The sequence below is a fragment of the Petromyzon marinus genome, chromosome 29, assembly GCF_048934315.1.
Source record: "Petromyzon marinus isolate PM22_M1 ecotype Great Lakes invasive population chromosome 29, UKy_Petmar_22M1.pri1.0, whole genome shotgun sequence".
Classification (NCBI taxonomy): domain Eukaryota; kingdom Metazoa; phylum Chordata; class Hyperoartia; order Petromyzontiformes; family Petromyzontidae; genus Petromyzon; species Petromyzon marinus.
This window is the reverse complement of record NC_133695.1, coordinates 4,336,874-4,356,527: the sequence shown is the minus strand read 5'-3', so window position 1 is coordinate 4,356,527 and position 19,654 is coordinate 4,336,874. Positions and strand designations below refer to the sequence as shown.

The 19,654-nt window shown below is 51.3% G+C and overlaps 1 protein-coding gene across 7 annotated transcripts in view; it reads left to right on the top strand.

Moving 5' to 3' along the window:
• LOC116947315 (apoptosis-stimulating of p53 protein 1-like) overlaps window positions 1-18,218 on the top strand; it is a 65,541-nt gene extending 47,323 nt beyond the window's left edge. For all 7 annotated transcript variants that reach the window (XM_032962909.2, XM_032962905.2, XM_076070477.1 and 4 more), the window contains 13 exons: window positions 505-606; window positions 1,362-1,545; window positions 3,010-3,218; window positions 4,193-4,363; window positions 5,391-5,531; window positions 6,546-7,641; window positions 9,770-10,698; window positions 11,214-11,459; window positions 11,788-11,925; window positions 12,268-12,401; window positions 13,282-13,448; window positions 14,082-14,281; window positions 14,423-18,218. In XM_032962909.2, the coding sequence (XP_032818800.2) occupies window positions 505-606; window positions 1,362-1,545; window positions 3,010-3,218; window positions 4,193-4,363; window positions 5,391-5,531; window positions 6,546-7,641; window positions 9,770-10,698; window positions 11,214-11,459; window positions 11,788-11,925; window positions 12,268-12,401; window positions 13,282-13,448; window positions 14,082-14,281; window positions 14,423-14,467 (3,762 nt within the window). In that variant the 3' untranslated portion in view covers window positions 14,468-18,218. The remainder of the gene's footprint in view (window positions 1-504; window positions 607-1,361; window positions 1,546-3,009; window positions 3,219-4,192; window positions 4,364-5,390; window positions 5,532-6,545; window positions 7,642-9,769; window positions 10,699-11,213; window positions 11,460-11,787; window positions 11,926-12,267; window positions 12,402-13,281; window positions 13,449-14,081; window positions 14,282-14,422) is intronic.
• Window positions 18,219-19,654: the final 1,436 nt, after the last annotated feature.

The following is a 19,654-nucleotide window of genomic DNA, read 5'->3' as shown; positions in this document are numbered from 1 at the left end:
TGCTCTTACACGCTCCTGCTCTTCCACTCGAGCTACAGGGGCCTGGGCTCCTGTACCTCGAGTGGACGTTAAAGATCTCGTGACGTGATTCAACAGAGGGGGTAGGCCATGTGTGCCGGCATCACAGTCGAAAGTCGATTAGTCGCTTGGGAAAAAATGTTTACTTTGTAAAGCCACGTGGCAGCAATCACCTCCCTCGTGGCCAGACTGATGCCTTACTTGCAGGCCGGTGCTGCGCGTTCAACCTTGCACCACACAGGGACACCTGCCACCGGGGGGGGTCCCCTTGGCTAGACGACGGCACGGTTGGCTATGTACGGTGCGAAATAAATTCAACATGCATACCGACAGGGCATCGGAACGCTTGAAATGAAATGTGTTGGAAGGCGCTCTTGCGTTGCCGGGGTATCGTTTAAGCAAGCGCCAGTATAGATTACAAAAGCAAATCCTGACATCTGGGGACCCCTTGTGACCCTGACGACCCCCCACCCCACTCCCGTGCAGGTGGGCGGCTCAGGTGTTGAGCTCTCGCTGTCGGAGCTGCAGGAGGTCGCCGAGAGACAGCAGCAGCAGATCGAGGCTCGTCAGCAGCTGCTGGCCAGCAAGGTGAGGGCGGTGGCAACCTCACCTGGGGCGTGATGATGAGCGGCGACCAGCTCAGAGCCGAGACTCGCAGCTCGAGCAGCATCGGTAGCACGCGGCCGGCATTGGCGAGAGGCACCCTGCCGCAATACGGTCTGTACCTTGTCACAAATATTACAGGGTATGTTAAGTAGCATACAGGGTGTAGCGAACGCGATGTAGTACAACTTGTTATCCATCGCCATCCGCGGAGGTTACGTTCCGGAAAAACCGCCGTGATTGGTCAAACCGCGGTTGGCAGTACTAAGGCCTTATGGGAAATAGGGGGTTAGGGCAACCAGAGCCGTGGTTGCACTCGTCAAAACCTAACTATGTTGCCTGTTCCTTCACTAAACAGAAATAAAATACACTGACATAATAAAAAACAATAACTCTCAACTAAACTATTTTATTTTACCAGGTAAGGCCCCACTGAGCTATATTGCTCTTTTTCTGAAGCGACCTAGCCACGTGATAGCCAAATGCAGTGGCTTATCATGTGGAAATTTATCGCGGCAAAATACTCTAAAATGCACGTTGATTCTAAATGTGGAGGCAAAAACCGGAGGACCCGGAGAAAAATCCACGCGACCACGGGGAGAGAGAGAGAGACACCGCAAACTCCAAATATACAGCAGCAGGCGTCGGGGTCGGGATCGAACCCGCAACCTCCCGCGTACCAGGCGAGGGAGATAACAATCCCACCTCCTCCGTGACTCGGCGAGCGGCTCTCTGCGCAGGAGCGGCGGCTGCAGCAGCTGAAGCAGAAGGAGCGGCGGCGGCGGCGGCGCGAGGAGGCGGAGGCCGGCGCCGAGCGGCTGCGAGCGCTGCGGGAGACGCTCGCCGCCCAGGAGGAGCGCGCCGGGCGGCTCCGCTCCACGCGTGCCGAGCTCCACGCCAAGCGGCGCGCCAACGAGGACCTCGGTGAGCTACCGCGGCAGCGGCGACAGCGGTTTTATCGATGGTGTCTTTTTTTTTGTAGCCGCCTCCGATCGGCACGCTTGGCTACGTACGGTGTGAAAGACGTTCGACATACATATGTGCACACATAGGCCACGGTGACGAGATGTTAACTACCTCGCCGGGTGTACAGGAGGTCGTGGGTTCGAGCCCAACCCTGATGCCTGCTGTATATTTGGAGTTTGCGTGTCTCTCTCTCCCCGTGCAATGAGTAGGAATAATAATACGACCACTGATATTTTGTTTAAATTTACTATAAAGTGGCCGGATGGCTCAGGGTTGACAAGATTGAGCTGCGGTGCCACTGAAATCCTTGATCCGAGTCCAGATTTCAACCGTCCAAAATAAAAATCGGTTCGCAAAAATGTACGAGCCGATGCAGGCAAGCCCTGCCCACCAATGACTGCACAACAACAAAATCTACAGTGAAAAAAATGGCGACTTTTCACTTTAAAAGTGGAATAGTTCTAGCTCCAAGAAGCAAAGAAACATTCCCTTTGATTCCACGTGGCGATTATGTATCTGCAGTGGGGCGAGTAGTGAAGAGATCACTTGAAGGGATTGCAGAAGTAGTTCTCTAATGCCTCCTTCAGCGGGCCGTTTTCTAACACAAACAGGGGTGACGGCACTGTTCTGTGGGAATTTTGAACGGACACTTTTCCTCTTGACTTGAAGCCAATAACACATTTGTAAACAAAAACATTTGAAAACAAACACATTCAACAAATATATTCCGCATTCTCCAGATTGTAAGACACTCTGGAAAGATGCCCACCCACAAACTTGTGCCTGGTGTCAATACATTTATACAAATCTGGAGCCCCCCCCCCAAGAACAACAACCGCCATTCACCACTAAGTGGCGGTGACGTAACCACGGTGCTTGTGCCAGGCTATGTGCACATTAAGGCCACGTGAAGTGTCGAATGCCCGCTGGCAGAAGGTCACGGGACAGACCCAGGTGCCATGGGTTGACTGAGATGGCTGGCTGAGATGGAGCCCCAAAGACAAAGATTCCCCATATAACCTGAACAGACTGTTGGGGCAAGTGCTGTTAGCCAGCACCTATGAAGGCCGGCACAGCACACGAGGAGGTGAGTGGCCAGCACCACGCCCGGCCACCTTTTTCTCCCAAAGGCGCTGTTTACGTACCTCACCAGGTACTCATTTGAAGCTGAGTCGACCTAGAGGAGGCCCAGGACCAGTTCAGATAATCGTCACTGATGTTAGCCGTGAGCGGGAATCGAACTCGGGTCGCCAGGTTCGTAGCGCAGCGCGATAACCGCTATACTACAGGTCCCCACACACACTAACACACACGTATCATATCATAAGACGCACCCGCCAACCTCTGCTTTAAACTAGGGGGATAACAAGTGTGTGCGTCTCATAATCAGGAGAATGTGGTGATAATTTATTTCTTCCCCAGCGCTGGAGATCGAGAGAGCGACCGCCAGCTTCCAGGAGAAGCGGAGGGAGCTGGAAGTTGCCATGGCGACCGTCACGGAGCTCAGTCGCCAGTTGGAGGGTCTCCGTGGCGACGGCACCGGGGACGGTTTCCGTGACGACCGCCCCCCCTCCTCCTCCGCTGCCTCCCCCGTGGAACAAGAGCTGCAGCGCCTGTACCTCGACCTGCAGGTGAGCGTGGGCGGCGCCCGGACCGACAAAAGAAGTCCGCGCCGAGAGCGACGTTGGTTAAACACTTCTACGGTTCGTCGTCGTCGTCGTCGTCGTCATCCTTCTTACCTCCTCCCAAAAGAAGTGGCCGACGTTTAAATTAAGGACTTGTTGTTTTTTTATTGCATTTGGTTTCTTTGTTTTATTGCATTTGTCGCGTAGATTTTTCTCCGGGTCCTCCGGTTTCTCTCCCCCCCCCCCCCACACCCCCACGTTTACAAACGTATTTGGCTGCTCCTATACATTTGCACGTGATAAGCCACTTCATTTGGCTATCAACTGTGATAGCCAGGTTGCTTCTGAAAAAGAGCTAGATAGCTCAGTTGGGCCTCACCTGGTAAAATAAAATGATTTAGTTTAGTTTATTGTTTTTATTAAGTTAGTGTATTTTATTTGTTTAGTGTTTAGTGAAGGAACAGGCAACATCGTTACACTTTGACGGGTGCGACCACGGCTCTGGTAGCCGCTTAACCCCCTGTTTCTCGCGGTTTTGCCAGCCACGGCGGTTTTCAGGAACGTAAACCACGCAATTGGCGAGAGATTACACGTTCGTACTACATAGCGACTCGTATTACATTGCAATCACTACACCCCGTATGCTACTTAACATATCCTATATCCTGTAATATCCGTTACAAGCATTGTGGCGGAAGTGCCGATCGCCAATTCCATTTATCCAATTTACTCCCTCCACCTTGTGACTCAACACCTGCTCGAGATTCCAGGTTGCAACTCGGTTCTAAAATCGATTCCGTTTGAAATCTCTTTCAACGTTGTCTCGGTCGAGTCGAGCTATTCTTCTGTGCGATGCATCCCACTGGCCGGAAAGTGAACTTCTGCATCTGCCCTAACCTGCATGTATAGGTACGTACGTGTACAAAGGTAACACACCTCCCCCCCCCCCACTCCCCACCCCGTCCATCATCCCCACACAGAGCAAGACGACGATGAACCAGGAGCAGAACGTGCGTCTGCAGGAGCAGACGGAGCTGCTGGGCCGGCGCACGAAGGAGCTAGCCGCGCTGGAGCGCCAGTTGCAGGACATGCGCGAGCGCCTGCGCAGCAAGAAGGAGGAGGCACAGCGCTCGGGCCCGCCCCCCCACGGAGTGTGTGAACTACCCCCCCACCGCCCCCCCCCCCCGTGAATAAATACCCCTGCATGCGTAGTGCCGGCCTTAATAGGTGCTTGCCAACGGTACTTGCGTGCCTCCACTACAGTCCTGCATGGCTTGCAACACACGTCCAGACTTTCTCTCTCCCTCTATATCAAATCGGTGTAGACCGGTTTTAACCTGTTATAACCGGTACAGGGCAGTCCTCGACATACAAACACCTGCACTTGCGAACACACGCACTTATGAACCAGATTCCATGAAATGTGATTTATTTTTTTAAACATTGGCTTAAAACGCAAATTCCCACGCGCATTTGTGTGTGTGTGAAAGTGGTTGAGTGCGTGAAAGTGAGTGCGTGGGTAGAGAGGTGCCCTGAGAGAGGCCGATGCAGTGCCCTCTGGGCCAAGCTGCAACAAGGCTGTGCTGGCCACGTGTTTTTTTAGATAGTACCTGTCCATGATTGGACAGAGTCCATGACGTGTGTAGATTAATTACAAATTTCAACCCCAACCACTGCATCCCCAACATATATAAACGACATTGACACTCTTTGCCCGTACTATGAAGCTGTCAAACAACTTTTGAGGAAATGGGCTATCACTTCCTCGGTCAAAAAGGCACCAACTAAATGTGTCGTTAGACCCCTCACCACCCGATACAGCCAATTAGTAAGGTTTGTCACGTGAACAGAGTGTGCCAATTCATGACAAGTACAGCAGGCCGGTGTGTTGGAGAGCAAGACGATGATGAATCAGGAGCAGAACGTGCGTCTAGTACAACACCGGTGTGCTGAACTAGTCACAAATCGGCACGTTCTGCTTTACTTGACAAACCTTACGATGTCGGGTGGTGGCGGGATTAACGACACTTCTATATATTTACGCGATCTAACCCCCGAAAAAACCTGCATCATGGACGACCGCTATCGCGAGGCATTATTGAAAAGTGTCGTGGGCCAAACCGCCGCGGGGAAACACTCTCGCCCCCCCCCCCCTCCCCCACCTCCGCACGCGCGCAGGTCAACGGCTCGGCGGCGGAAGCGCGGGGGGCTGTAACGGCGCCGCCGTTGACGCACCCCGGGGCACGGTCGACGAACTCGCTCCCCACCCTTCCGTCGTCGTCGTCGACTTCGCACAGAGGCGGAGCGGACGAAACGCTCGTACGTTTGGCGGTTGTTTACACGTGTAATTTTTTTAAAACACGTTTTAACATCTTAACACAACTTGTTTTATTGCCCGAAAGGGTAAAAAACCCTATTCTTATATTTTGATACTGGCAAGAAAGGTCCCATATTGTAGCTGCTCACCCCGAGCTAGAAATGCCCTGACAGTGGCATTGTCTTTGTGCTGTTCGCCTTTTGGCGTTCTGACACATTGAGACTAAACTCTAAAGAAAGCTGTCTCTGGTGTGGACCAATCAGTTTCAAAGACAATGCATCATTATCATTATCAAAGCGTGTTTTTTGTTTGCATGTTCACCACAAGTAGCGTGTGGTTAATGCAGACAGGATTCCTTGCAAAAGGTTTATGATTGGTGTTTTAACATCCTAACACCTGTTTAATTGCCATAAAGGGTAAAACTTATTTCTTATATGTGTATACATGTTTTAACGTACATTTTTTTCATCGTGCTCCGACTTAAAACTCAACTAAGATGTTTTGTATTTGACCAGGTAGGGCCCACTGAGCTATATAGCTATTTTTCAGAAGTGGAAATTTATAGCAGCCAAATACGCTAAACGCGTATTCATTTTTAATGAATGTGGAGGGAAAAACTGTAGGACCCGGAGCAAAAATCCATGCGACCACGGGCAGAACGTTCAAACTCCAAATATAAAGGTATCAGGGTCGAGATCGAACCCACGACCTCCTGTATACCAGGCGAGGTAGTTAACATCTCTCCACCGTGGCACTCCTTGGATGGGTGACCACCAGCATACACCAGGTATGATAATTGTGGGAATGGGGGAGTGCCAGGAGATGACATTACCGCAGCAGTAATTTAAATCCGTGGTGGTGATTTAACAAAATGGAATCTGTCTGTTCAGGACCGTGAGTGTTGATGTTGATATGGCACGCATAAAAAGTTAGTCGGTGGTCACAGTTGTTTTGTAACGTGTCCCTGAGCGCACAGTGCTTTTTGTACATTCGTTATTTTTTCTCTCTCTAAACAGCTAGGCTCCAGGAGAGACGCGGGAGACAAGATACCACCCGTCGTCCCGTCAAAACTGAAGCTCGCCCCATCTCCAAGCGACCCTGACCGATCCTCGTCAACTCCCTACACGCACCCCAAAATACCAGAGCTCAAGCCCGGCACCTTTCCACCTCCTCATCCTTCGATACCACCACCCACTCTACCGGTGCCTGCTGCCCCACCACTGCCTCCCCTGGCCACGTCCAAATTGGCACAGTCTTCCAAAATCTTCACCGCCCCATCGCAACCTTCTCAGGTGGCCACGTCTGTCCTGCCACACCCTTCTAAGATTCCCATCGCTCCGTCGCAGACGTCCCAGGCCACATCGGTCTCGCCACAACCGTCGAAGATTCCCACAGCCCCATCGCAGCCATCCCAGGTGATTTCTGTTCTGCCACAGCCATCCAAAATCCCCATCGCTCCACTGCCGGCCACCGAATCCGCATCCTCTCTGCCGCAGCCATCGCAGCCCCAGGGCAACGTGGTGTCTCGCAACGGCCTGCCCACCTTGATTTACGTGACAGGCTCTACCAGGCCCGCACGGGATGCCGAGCAGGAGCCGCTGAAGAAGCCGGGCGCGAACGGTGCGGCGGTGCTGGCGAACGCCGGAGCGTCGGCGCCGCCTTCGAAAATTCCGCTGGCCGTGAAGGTGACCCCCGTGCCGAGCGACGTGGCAAGCTCGCCCCTGTCTCCTGTCGCCACCACGACCGGCACCATCACCGCTCCGGAGACGGGCGCTTCTCTATCCATCGCAAAAGCGTCCGATGAACCGTCGTCGACGGCGGCCCGGCCTAACCCCTCCGCTGACGGGCACACGCCGGGGAAGTATCCGCCGGTCCCCGCGGGATTGAGGTTCGCGGGGACCAGCGGTGGCGGAGGAGGCGGGGCCGGCACGCTGGCGCCACGGCCGCCCACGCTAAAGACGCCGTTGGTGCCGAGCCCCGGCACGGTGTTCTCGGTGTACGCGCGGCCCTCGCTGGGGAGCGCCAACTTCCGGCAGGTCGTGCACCAGAGGGCGGTGCAGGCGGAGACGATGCAGCGAGGCCACGGAGTCCGGCCCATGCCATTCCCTGCCGGTACGCCACCGCCGTAGAAATACACCGATGTATATTTATTCATCGGCCATCCTTGTCGTGTTCCCCATTTTTCCACGGGTACAATGAGCGACGCATTAGATGCACGGTGCAGAGCGCAGCGGGGAACGCACTTGCCATCAGCCTCACAAATTTACTTCCTGGCCGCGGGGGACAAATAAAAATAGTGGAGTAGTATCTGAACCGTTTCTGGGTATCACCCCCTTCACCATTCCACACTGACCGGTATGGTGAAGTATGGTCAAAGTACCTGTTTGACCGACACTGCATGGGTTTTCTTCGTCCAGCAGCTGATTGACAAAGAGCTGATTAAATGCTTTCACGCTTTCCAACGAAGGCTGAGAGCCTTAATGCATTTGCGCTGTCCATGTGTAATGGGGGGTGGGGTACCGTAACTCTTTTAAAGATGATCCAATGTGAATTGACATTTCTTTCTTGTCGCTATCAGCGATTCACCCTTGACAAATCCGGACATATTGATCCAATGGGTTATTGCCCAACACTTGGCGATAACAAAAAAACAAAACAGTGCTGAAAGTTTTCAACCGGGCTGAGCAAGGTAATGACGTCACACGTGGCGCGCCGCGTGATATTACATCGTCGTGCTGCTTAAAAAGTCACGTGATGGCAACATTAAATACAAAACCAGGTTGGTGGGAAAACATTGTGGACTTTTTATTGGTAGTTAAGGGCTGAGAACCGTCCAAGATGCAGCATGGTTAGTGGCAATTAGCGAGATCGTTGCTTTGTAATTTTCGCTGTCTGGGCGGCCTGGGGGGGCCTGGTTCTGCAACGGAGCCGGCACAGCTGAAAATTCTGGGTTTGAGTCCGGGTTTCAGATGCCCGTGGTTAAACTGCATTCTCAAGTGTGGTGACCACGTTTTATTTTACCAGGTAAGGCCCACTGAGCTGTATAGCTCTTTTTCAGAAGCGACCTGGCCACAAAGATAGCTCAACGAAGTGGCTTATCACGTGGACATTTATAGCAGCCAAATGCTCTAAACGCACGTTTTCAAATGTGGAGGGGAAAAACCGGAGGACCCGGAGAAAAATCCACACGACCACAGGGAGAACATGCAAGCTCCAAATATGCAGGCGTCAGGGTCGGGATTGAACCCACGAACCTCCTGCTTACCAGGCAACGGAGATAACTTCTCGCCACAGTGTCAGTCCAGTCGCCAATGGCTGTACGCAAAAAAAAACCTGTCCAATAAAATGTAATTTGTCACTCCACTTCGATACAATCTGGCTCTATGCCTTGGATTTTAATCTGGGCTTCAGCCACCTGTAATTAAAGCAGGTTCTCAAGTGTGGCGAATTTTATGGTCTTAGCGTGGTTGCCAATGACTGCGCAAAAAAAAGCCACGTGGAATTTTACTTGATTAAAAAAGGGTGAAGGCCAGCTCTGGGAATTAAAATGTAGCTTTGAGAGGTGCCCCTTATGCGGATAAAGAAGCCATTTGAGGTGACTTCAGATGTAGTTCTGTAAAGTCATCTGGGGACATTATACATGGCCCACCTGAAACGGTGAATGATAGAAATGGGCAATGGCGTAATATGCGGCCCACGGCTTGAGATGTAGACTTCCAAAGAGATTCATAGACTCGTAGAGACACCCAAAGACTTGCGTGGACACCCACAGATTTAAACACACCCATAGACTGGTGGATGAGGTTGGTGACTGCAGTCGTACAGTGGTGGGTGGGGGCAGGGGAGGCGGTGGGGGGGAGACTGTTTATTAATTTGCCATGAATGATGAATCCCTATGGTGAAATGTTAACCACCTCGCTTGGTATACAGGAGGTTGTGGGTTCGATCCCGACGCTGACACCTGCTGCTGTATATTAGGAGTTTGCATGTTCTCCCTGTTGTCGCGTAGATTTTCTCCGGATCCTTCGGATTTTCCCTCCACATTTATAATCATGTGCTTAGAGGATTTGGCTTCTATACATTTCTATATGATAAAACAACTTCGTTGAGCTATAATTTGTGTCCAGATCGCTTCTGTAAAAGAGCGATATAGCTCAGTGGGGTCTTACCTGGTAAAATTAAAAAAAATATTGAAACAATAAATTGTATATTTTGTTCGTGGCTGTTTGTATCCTCACAGTTCACGTGAAGCCGTTGATGCCTTCCACTAAGACCGAGGAGGCCCCAAAGCTCAGCCTGGAGCATCCGGATGGCCTCGCTCTGAGTCGTGGTGCCCTGCCGGACAAACCCCATCCAGCGGCAACCCCCGTCGAGAAAACGGCATCGACGTCCGGCCCGGAAACAACTCACAGAGCTGTCGTTAATCAAGAGAACGGGGAAACGAGCTGCGAGGTCCTGCAGCCACCCCCTAACAAACCAGGGGTGGCGGAGAACGCAGGCAAGAAGCAGCAGCAGCAGCAAAAGGGCAAGGAGAAGGAGGAAAAGAGGAAGGTGGAGGTGAAAGGGATGCCACTGGCGGGCAGCAGCAGCGGCGACAGTGGAAGGGGTGGCGAATTTACGCGGCCTCGCCCCCTGAGCCCCACCAAGCTGCTGCCCTTCCTGAGCCTGTCGCAGCAGCAGGGCGGCACCAGCGACGCCGACCTGGAGGCGCTGAGGCGGCGCCTGGCCAACGCGCCGCGGCCACTCAAGAAGCGCAGCTCGCTCACCGAGGCCGAGGGCCCCAATGGGCCCAACCTGCAGCGCCTCATCCTGCAGCGCTACCAGGCGAGGCAGGATGCCCTGCAGAAGGGCCTCGCCATCAAGGCCCAGTTCAAGAACGGGGGTGACCGTCGGGAGGTTGACGGAGATGGCGGCACAGAGGGGACGGCGGTGGCGGCACTATCGGATGCGGGGTCGGGTCCGAAGCTCCGTCCAGACGCTGGCGCAGAGAGGGAGAAGAAAGCAGTGGTGCTGGTGGTTGTGGCACCAGCGCAGGAGGACGATGACAACGACGATGAGAGGGTGTCGGTGGAGGCTGCCGCGGTGTCGCCGCCCCAGGAGTTACTATCAGCCGAGAGCTTCGATTCGACCGTGAGCGAGAGCCCCCCACCGTCGCCCTTGACGATGGAGGTGAGAGTCGGGGTTAGGGTGTGGGTTTGGCATCGAGATAAGGCTGATGAAATGGAACATGTAAATCAGGGGTGAGGAACCCGAGGGCCGAATAGGACTTTTAAATACCCTTTGCGGGCCACGCACTGATGCACACACACAGCCTTTTCACTTTTATTAGAGATGAAGCAGAAGTAGTAACGGAGCACAGCACTAATATTATAAGCAAAGCTTCATTTAACATGTAGGTTATTTTTTTTTTGCAGCCCATAGAAACGTAATGTTGCCAGGTGAAAAATATCCTTCCCCATTCATACCCGATTGGAGGGGCTCAGATGCTCACAGTGATGGATATCATTTGCAGGCCATTGCCAAGTGGTAGGCCTCATGTAGGTCGTGGGCCTTGGGGAAATGGAGTTGTGGGCTCGGGCCTGGCCTGTCAGTCGTAGGTTTCTCCGGCCCTGATATGAACGCACAACCGATTTTGTTGGACAAGCGTGACATTCATTAAAAAAAAAAAAAATTGCCATCAACAGGAGGGAGATGCGAACGCAGAGGAGGAGGACGAAGAGGAGTTCATCCCAAACCCGTACCTGACGGCAGGCAAGGCGGGCCCGGGCTCCGCGGTCGTCACGGCGACCGTTCCGGCGCTCACGGGAGATGAGGGTCCGGCGGAGGAGGAGATTCCCGACATGCCGCAGTCGCCGCCGCCACCGTACCCGTCCTCGCCGGAGCTCGACATCGTCCCCGAGATCATCTCGTCCTGCGGGCCGCTCCCTCCGGTGAGGCCGCCCTCGCTCTCAACGCCGCGGCCTCCACGCGTGTGTCGCCGTCGTGATACAATCGTTGCCAAATTTGAAAAATGGCCCTGCAGGATTACTCAATCGGGTTTATACGTGGCAATCATCAACATCATCATCGCCCACAACCTCCTGAGAACACTTGTCAGGACTCTCGGCCACCCCCCCCCCCCCCCCAAAAAAAAAAAAAAACGTCCGTTATGTGTAGAACATGGTATGTCCGTCCGCCCGCGCGCACGTTTCTTGATGCACTGCGACGCAACAGCGTGACGAACATGCGTCAATTCGCGTGTGTGCATCGTCCACGCAGGGCAAGCGGACGAACGTGAAGAAGCCCGGCTCGGAGCGCACGGACCACGCGATGCGCGTGCAGTTCGATCCGTTCGCCATCCTCCTGGACTCCGCCCTCGAGGGGGACTACGACCTCGTGAACAAAATCTTCCCTGAGGTGCATGGGGGTTTGGGGTAGACTCGGGGGGGGGTTAGGTTAGAGGTGGACTCGTAGGTTAAGGTTATAGTCAGGGGGTAAGGTTAGACTCGGGGGGTAGTGTTAGACCGAGTTGGGGGGGTAAGGTTCGACTCGGAATACGCGTTAGGGTTATGATTTCTAATGATTAAGGCTAGGGGGTGGGGTTAGGGGTAGAACTAGAGATGGGACTAGTGTTAGGGTTAGAGCGAGGTCTACAGGTCGGATTCGGGCTGAGATTAGTGCTATTGCTAGAGCTACGATTAGAGATGTGGATATAGGTAGGGTATGATGACAACACCCTGTCACCACCTCTCTGCACAGGTGGACGACCCGAGCCAGCCAAATGACGAGGGCATCACGGCACTGCACAACGCCGTGTGCGCCGGGCACATGAACATCGTCAACTACCTGCTGCAGGCCGGCGTCAATGTCAACGCCGGGGACAGCGACGGCTGGTACGCCACATGTGCCACATGACACATGGCACCACATGGCACAACATGGCACCACATGGCACATGACAATGACACATGGCACCACGTGGCTCATGACATATTGCACCACATGGCATATGGCACACGGTACCACATATCATACAGCTCATGGAGAATGGCACATGGCACCACATAGCACATGGCTCATGATATATGACACACAACAGTGGCTGGTTTGGCCAGCTGGGTTGAGCTGGGTTGGGTTGGATTTTTGATGTCCTCCGACTGCCCTGGGACTCGTTGGTGCTGCCCCGGCGGCCAGGGCAGCACCAACGAGAGTGCCTCGCCTCCCTACGACATCATCAGGCGGCATCACACGTCGTGCGGGCATGACATCATCGCGTGTGGCTCGGAAGCTATCATTATTCTCGCTAACTGAACACTTCTGAGGACAAACGCACGTTGGAATTCCTTACAGTTTCTATGCATATTCATGATTTGTCTTACTTTACTTGGAATAAGAGTTTGGATTGGTCGTTAAATGGGCTGAGAACCGTCCAAGATGCAGCATGGTTAGTGGTAATTAGCGAGCTCGTTGTTGTGTAATTGGGGCTGTCTGGGTGCCCCGAGGGTCTGGTTCTGCAACTGAGCACTGAGCCGGCACAGCTGAAGAATCCCTGGGTTTGAATCCGGGTTGCCCGTGATTAAACCACATTTTCAAGTGTGGCGAGTTCACAGCCTCAGCCCGGTCAGCAATGAATGCACAGGAAAAAAACCTACCCAGGTAAACATAACGGGTGATGCCGTGTCCGAGCACTGAGCCGGCACTGAACACAGGTTTCCCCTGCCCCTCTCCCTGCTTCCCTTCCCTCCCCCCCCCGCCACTCCCCACGTCCCCCAGGACACCGCTGCACTGCGCTGCCTCCTGCAACAACGTGCTGCTGTGCAAGACGCTGGTGGAGAGCGGAGCGGCCATCTTCAGCACCACCCTGAGCGACCGGCAGACCGCGGCGGACAAATGCGAGCTCATGGAGGATGGATTCCAGCAGTGCTCGCAGTTCATGCACGGTGCGCCCGCCAGTCCGTGTGTGTGTATTTGTGTACGTACGTGTGTGTGTGTGTGCGCGTGTGTTAATGTACGGAGTAGCGGTTTGCGTGCTGTGCTATGAACCCGGCGACCCGTGTTCGATTGCCGCTTACGGCCACCAACACCGGTGACGATTATCTGAACCGGTCCTGGGCCTTCCCAAGGTTGACTCGGCCTCAAATGAGTACCTGACGCAGTGTAATGGAACACCGCCACTAGGCAGAAAAAGGCATCCGGGTGTGGTGCTGGCCACCCACCCCATCGTGTACCATTCAGGCCTTCATAGGTGCTCCGCTAACATTACTTGCCCCAAAAGTTTGTTAAGGCTATACGGGGAATCTTTGTCTTTGTGTGCGAGAGTGGTGCTGGCCACCTACCCCCTCGTGTGCTGTGTCAGCCTTCACAGGCGCTCGCTAACAGCACTTGCACCAAAAGTTTGTTAAGGCTATACGGGGAATCTTTGTCTTTGTGTGCGAGAGTGGTGCTGGCCACCTACCCCCTTGTGTGCTGTGTCAGCCTTCACAGGCGCTCGCTAACAGCACTTGCACCAAAAGTTAAGGCTAGACGGCGGGGGGGGGGGATCTTTGTCTTTGTTTCGTGTGCGGGGAGCGCAGGCCTCCAGAACAACCTGGGCCTGATGCACCGCTGCGTGGTGTACGCGCTGTGGGAGCGGCACGCCGAGGAGGAGGACGAGCTGTCGTTCGCCGAAGACGACTCGATGACGGTGCTGCGACGTGGCGACGAGCTGGAAGACGAGTGGTGGTGGGCGCGGCTGGGCGAACGCGAGGGGTACATCCCGCGCAACTTCGTCGGGGTGCGTATCCTCCCGGAGTGCCGTCGTATTGTCGCGCGTTCAGAGCGGCTTGCACCTCCTCAGGCTCGTTAAATAACGTAAAGGCTTTCGTTAACGAGTTCAATCCACTCCCCCCCCCGGTTACTTTTTTCTCGCCGACAGCTCTTTCCTCGAATCAAAGCCAAGCAGAGAGCGGAGGTGCCTTGAGCCAACCGCAGCAACAAAATCTCAACGCTTGCAACTTCTCGAAAGACTTGAAACGAACATCGGCCAGCAACCCAGCGTCGACTCTGGAGAGACCGCCACTTCAGCGGTCCCAGCCGGAGGGAGGCGCTGGGGAGTCTCTCCTCCTCGTTCCCGTGGCCACAAAAACCATCATCACCTCTCCCTCCACCTCTCTCTTCATAATTCATATTTAGGGCAATGGTGGCCCAGATGAACCGGCGCGAGTTTTCGCCCCGAGCGGTGACGTTTGTGCACGAGCTCGGTTGCACAGACCCAGGCCAGGCCCCTACTCGTCAAAATGGAATGGTTAGAGAACGCTTCACAACATAACAATGCTTTGCCTGCTCATTCCCGCACGCTCCGATGAGTACAGTTGGCTACGTACAGCGTGAAAGAAGTTCAACACACACATACATGAAGATTCTTGGCGAGGCGTGGTGGCATTAATGGCTTTGGTAACAATGATAACATCATCGTAAAGATTTTAAGCAGCGTACACCCCACTCCCCCACCATCCCCTCATCATCCTCCCCTACATCCCCCAACGCAGGCTTCCATACCCCACCAATATAACTAAAACATTTTTTTTATTTTACCAGGTTAAACTCACTGAGCTATATATAGCTCTTTTTCTAGAAACGACCTGACCACAAATGATAGCTCAACGAAGTGGCTTATCACGTGTACATGTATAGCAGCCAAATGCTCGAAATGCACGTTGATTCTAAATGTGGAGGGAAAAACTGGAGGACCTTGACAAAAATTCACACGACCACGGGGAGAGAGACACAAACTCCAAATATGCAGCAGGCGTCAGGCTTGGGGTCGAACCTACGACCTCCTGTGTACCAGGCGAGGTAGTTAACATCTCGCCACCGCGGCACCCCTGTTATATTTACTCGCTGGTCACCACTGCCCATAAGGGAGATGAAATTCAGGCATTGCCAGCGAGACTTGCAGGCCATTGTCCGGTTGTGTCTCATCGCATAGTGCATGGGCCAGAGCAGAAATTTGTACCACCTAAGGTAGCACAGATACAGTATCAATGGGACCTTTTTTTGCCAGTATCAAAATGGTGAAATATCAAAAGAATAGGCTTTACCCTTGTCTAGCGATGACATCGAAGGTGTTCAGATGTTCAAACACCAAAGAGAACACCTATTGCAAGGCATCAAGGCTGCATGAAGCACGTGCAAACAAACATGCTCTGATAATATATGCATTGGCATTGAAACTGATGAGCCTACACCAGGGACAGCTTTCTTAATGGCCTTGTCTCACCAGTGTTAGCTATAGTAGTAATGATTCATTTACATAACTCATACGAGTAAATTATTTGTTAAGACACTCATTTGAAATGATTATCACAATTTACTGTTATTGGCTAAGTAAATAAATTAGAACCACTAAGGTTATGCCAGCTCAGTTGGTACTGACAAGTGAAATATCTAGCCTTGGCTCCCGGACTATAATCTCTTTCTCAAGCATACAATGGTCATAGGAGTGCCACTGAAGCATTAGCTGTGAACTATCTCCACGTTTGCCAGTCCACTAAAGTTATGCCAGCTCAGGTGGTACCAACAAGTGAAATCTGGTCTTGGCTCACGGACTATAATCTCTCTCTCTTAATCCTAATGGTCATGCGAGTGCCACTGATGCATCAGCTGTCAACTCTCTCCACGATGGCTTGTCTCTTTCCCTGTCTTTGGTGCTGTACCATCTTATCCCTCCATGTCCGAAAGGATTTCTCTTTCCTCTTAACCTACACTGCCTATGGCCAAATCGCCCTAAATGTGCCAGATCTTGTCAAAGCCGGGATGCTAGGCAGGGTGGCACCTGGTTCGTACTTGGATTTGCGACTGCCAGAGCTTGCCAGGTGTTGTAATCGTGGGATGGACTGAGGGGGCGAGGATATGGTAATGTTGAGTGTCATCATATAATGTGTCACGGGGTTTCTCCAGTTTCCTCTCACATGAAGCCAAACTTTCATTTCTGCCCAAACATCTCAATGTAGTAGCAGGACCCTCTTTTGGAAAAAAAAGTCTAGCCTCTCGATGAGGCTTCCCTAGGTCAATAAAGCATTGGCATTTAGGTGACCAACTAAGTGAAAACTGCATTTGAGGTGCTTCATAAAACTGGCCAAAGCCCCCAGACTACTGGATCCACGTTGAGGCCAGATTTCTGCGTTGGACAATCTTGGTTCATTCTGGTGCTAATCGTGAACCGGACGTCTGTACTTGCACAAGTTTTATTTTACTTTTCTTGCCGGCCAAATTGTTGCTTTTCCAGAATGTGTGCAGTTAGTCTAATTGCCAAAAATGTGGACGTGAAAAGCTGGACGCGATTCTGGACTCTGGAGGAGAAATCTCTAGGTGTCATGTGACTAACATTACTCTGACTGATGGAGCGGGTGGTAAAGTGCGGCCCTCAAATGGATCGAAGTTTGCTTTAAGGGGTTTTGGTGGAATCCTTTCAGTCAAACAGGAAGGGTTGGCCCTGCTCTGCGAGAGATACGAATTGGTATTTCATCACGTGACATGATGCCGATAGAATTGGGATGAAATCGTAACAGAAAAAATGTGAATGTTTTACTTAGATCGTCGCAGTGATGAATCGCGTCAAGCTAAGGCTACCAGACATTGGCCAGGACAGGCTCGATTTCTCAAAGGCCATTCTAGTTTTTCACAGCTTTTGTGAGAAGTGTGAGGTTATCCCCGTTTTAAATGTTCTAGTCTCACGCATGGCCGAGTGGTGGGTGGGGTGAGCAAATGAGTAGGTGGGGGCCTCGATATGTGGATGGGACTTGAGTGATTGAGTGAATGTGTTTTATGTAAAAGTAGGCGTGGCCGATAGTGGGAAGGAGGAGGGGCTGCCAAGCTTGCCACGTGTCCTGGTTGAGCCTGCCAGAAGTTTGGTGGCCTTATAATCAAGCACACAGAAGCCTGGGGTCTGACTTGATAGAGTGGGCCACTGATGGGCTTTACCTTCGTAGCAATGCATCGCGAACCTCCGTGATTATCAAATTGCGTTCCAAAATCAAATGTTGCAGGAAGCACAACAAGGTGGCCTTAATACTGCAGGAGCTGTTCAGGCTGTTAAACAATCATAGGCTTAATTGCACCAAATCCAACTCATGAAATTACTGTTTTATTGCATTAAATGTTTTCTTTTTGAAATGTTTTGTCTAAGATTATTTTCTGAAAAAAAAAAAAAACTGTGATGCCGGTATCTCTTATGAGTGCAAACGTGTGTATGGCAATATCTGGGTGATGTTGGGCGTTTTTTTCGCGTTACTGTATATTTTATTATTGCACGTCGTGGCCATAAGTTGATAAAGATGTATAACGCTTTAATATATAGTCATGAGGTGGGAGTGGTGGCAACAGTGGTTAGTGCAGTGCGCTTTTAACCCAGTGACCTGAATTTAATTTCTGGCCACATTTTACATCAGTGGCAAGTGATACCCGAAACAGTCCTGGGACCATCTCACAGTTGACCAACTTGGTGAAGTATGGTAAAACGGCTCTGGCGCCCAACACGGCGTGGAAGAGGCCTTAAGATAGCGATGGATTGACCAAGCCCTGTCTAAACGGTAAAAGAAACGTACAGACCACCATTTCAACAAACTGATGGGTTTTTTGTAATAAACTTGCTGTCCTTCAAGTAAATGTGGTCTTTGCAATTATGGAATCGTTATTTTACTGTAAATAATAAATTTCACTCTGGCAATGTTCACAGTGGGGTGCATTTAATTCAAAGAGAATGTGTCGCACAACTACAATGGCTCACAATGGCGTGTGGGGGGGGGGGGGGAGAAGTGGTGGCCTTCATCCAGCAGTGGATTGGCAGACAGCCGAAAAGAACACAAATTTGTGCACTCCACTCCTCGTGGCTCCCACCACGGTATGGCAATCTTCATATACAAATAAAATAATACTTTAAAAACTTTTTTTTAACACGCTTTAATGAAATGTACCGTACAGGTAATGGAAGAACTCCATGACTCCAGGAAGTGGCCCCGAAGCTTGCCACAACGTAAGGGGACCGTGGGTCAATTACAGCCAACGTCAGTTGAGCGTGGACAATTAGACCCAAGCCGAAACATAACATAAAAATTAATGTTTAAAAATATATTAATGATAGAATAGAGTATTGTCATCAGTATGACATAAGTATACCAAGTTTGCAGTGGATACCACATTGTCAAGTGGGTTAAAATTGAGTTACAAGATTTGAGGATACAACAACAGAGCGAGTTAATAAAAAGCCGTTACACACTACACAGGTCTGATGATTGGCAAGGCGGATATACGGATACTGCTTATCTATATTGTTATTTATATTCTTCACAACAACGCGAATGGTTGCTTTCAGTTAAATATTACATAATTTGCATTGAACTCGGGCCCATGTCTAAGCATCAATTCCTGTAACATCTGGCATTTCAGCAGCATTGATTCAAGCAAGCCTGATGCTGCTGATGAGACTGTGTTTTGAAACCGGTCCAGGGTTTCAGAAGCAGAATATTTCAACTGGAGGAATCCGATGAGCTATAAAGCTCTTTTTCACAGGTGTCCAGTAAGGGCGGGTCAACGTTACAACAACAACAAAAACAATACAAAAACACTGAGTGCAAAATATAGGAAAGATAAACAAATCATTTAAAACAATATATAAATGAAACTAAAGTATATCTATTTTTTTATCTTACCAGGTAAAGCTCACCGAGCTATTAAGGTTTTTTTTTTTCAGAATCGACCTGGCCGCAAGTGATAGCTCAACAAAGTCGCAAATGTGGAAATGTATAGCGGCAAAATAATCAAAATATCATAAACGCTTGTTACCAAATGTGGAGGGAAAAACCGGTAGGACCCGGAAAAAATGTTCACGTGAACTTGGGGAGAGACGCGCAAATTCCAAATACATGTAGTCCCCGACTTACGACACAGTCCCCGACTTACGACGGTTCGACTTACGATATTTCGATCTTACGATGGCGATGACAAAATTGTAAAATATGTTTTAATTTCGCGCGGCAGGCAAACGGTTGAAATTGTCTCTGTGTTTGTATATGTGGATAGCCTCATGAACGAATCTCTCATGGTAGCCAGATGGCTTGCAAATAACCTCTGTGTTGGAGAAGTCAATGTCATGTGAACCTACTGAATT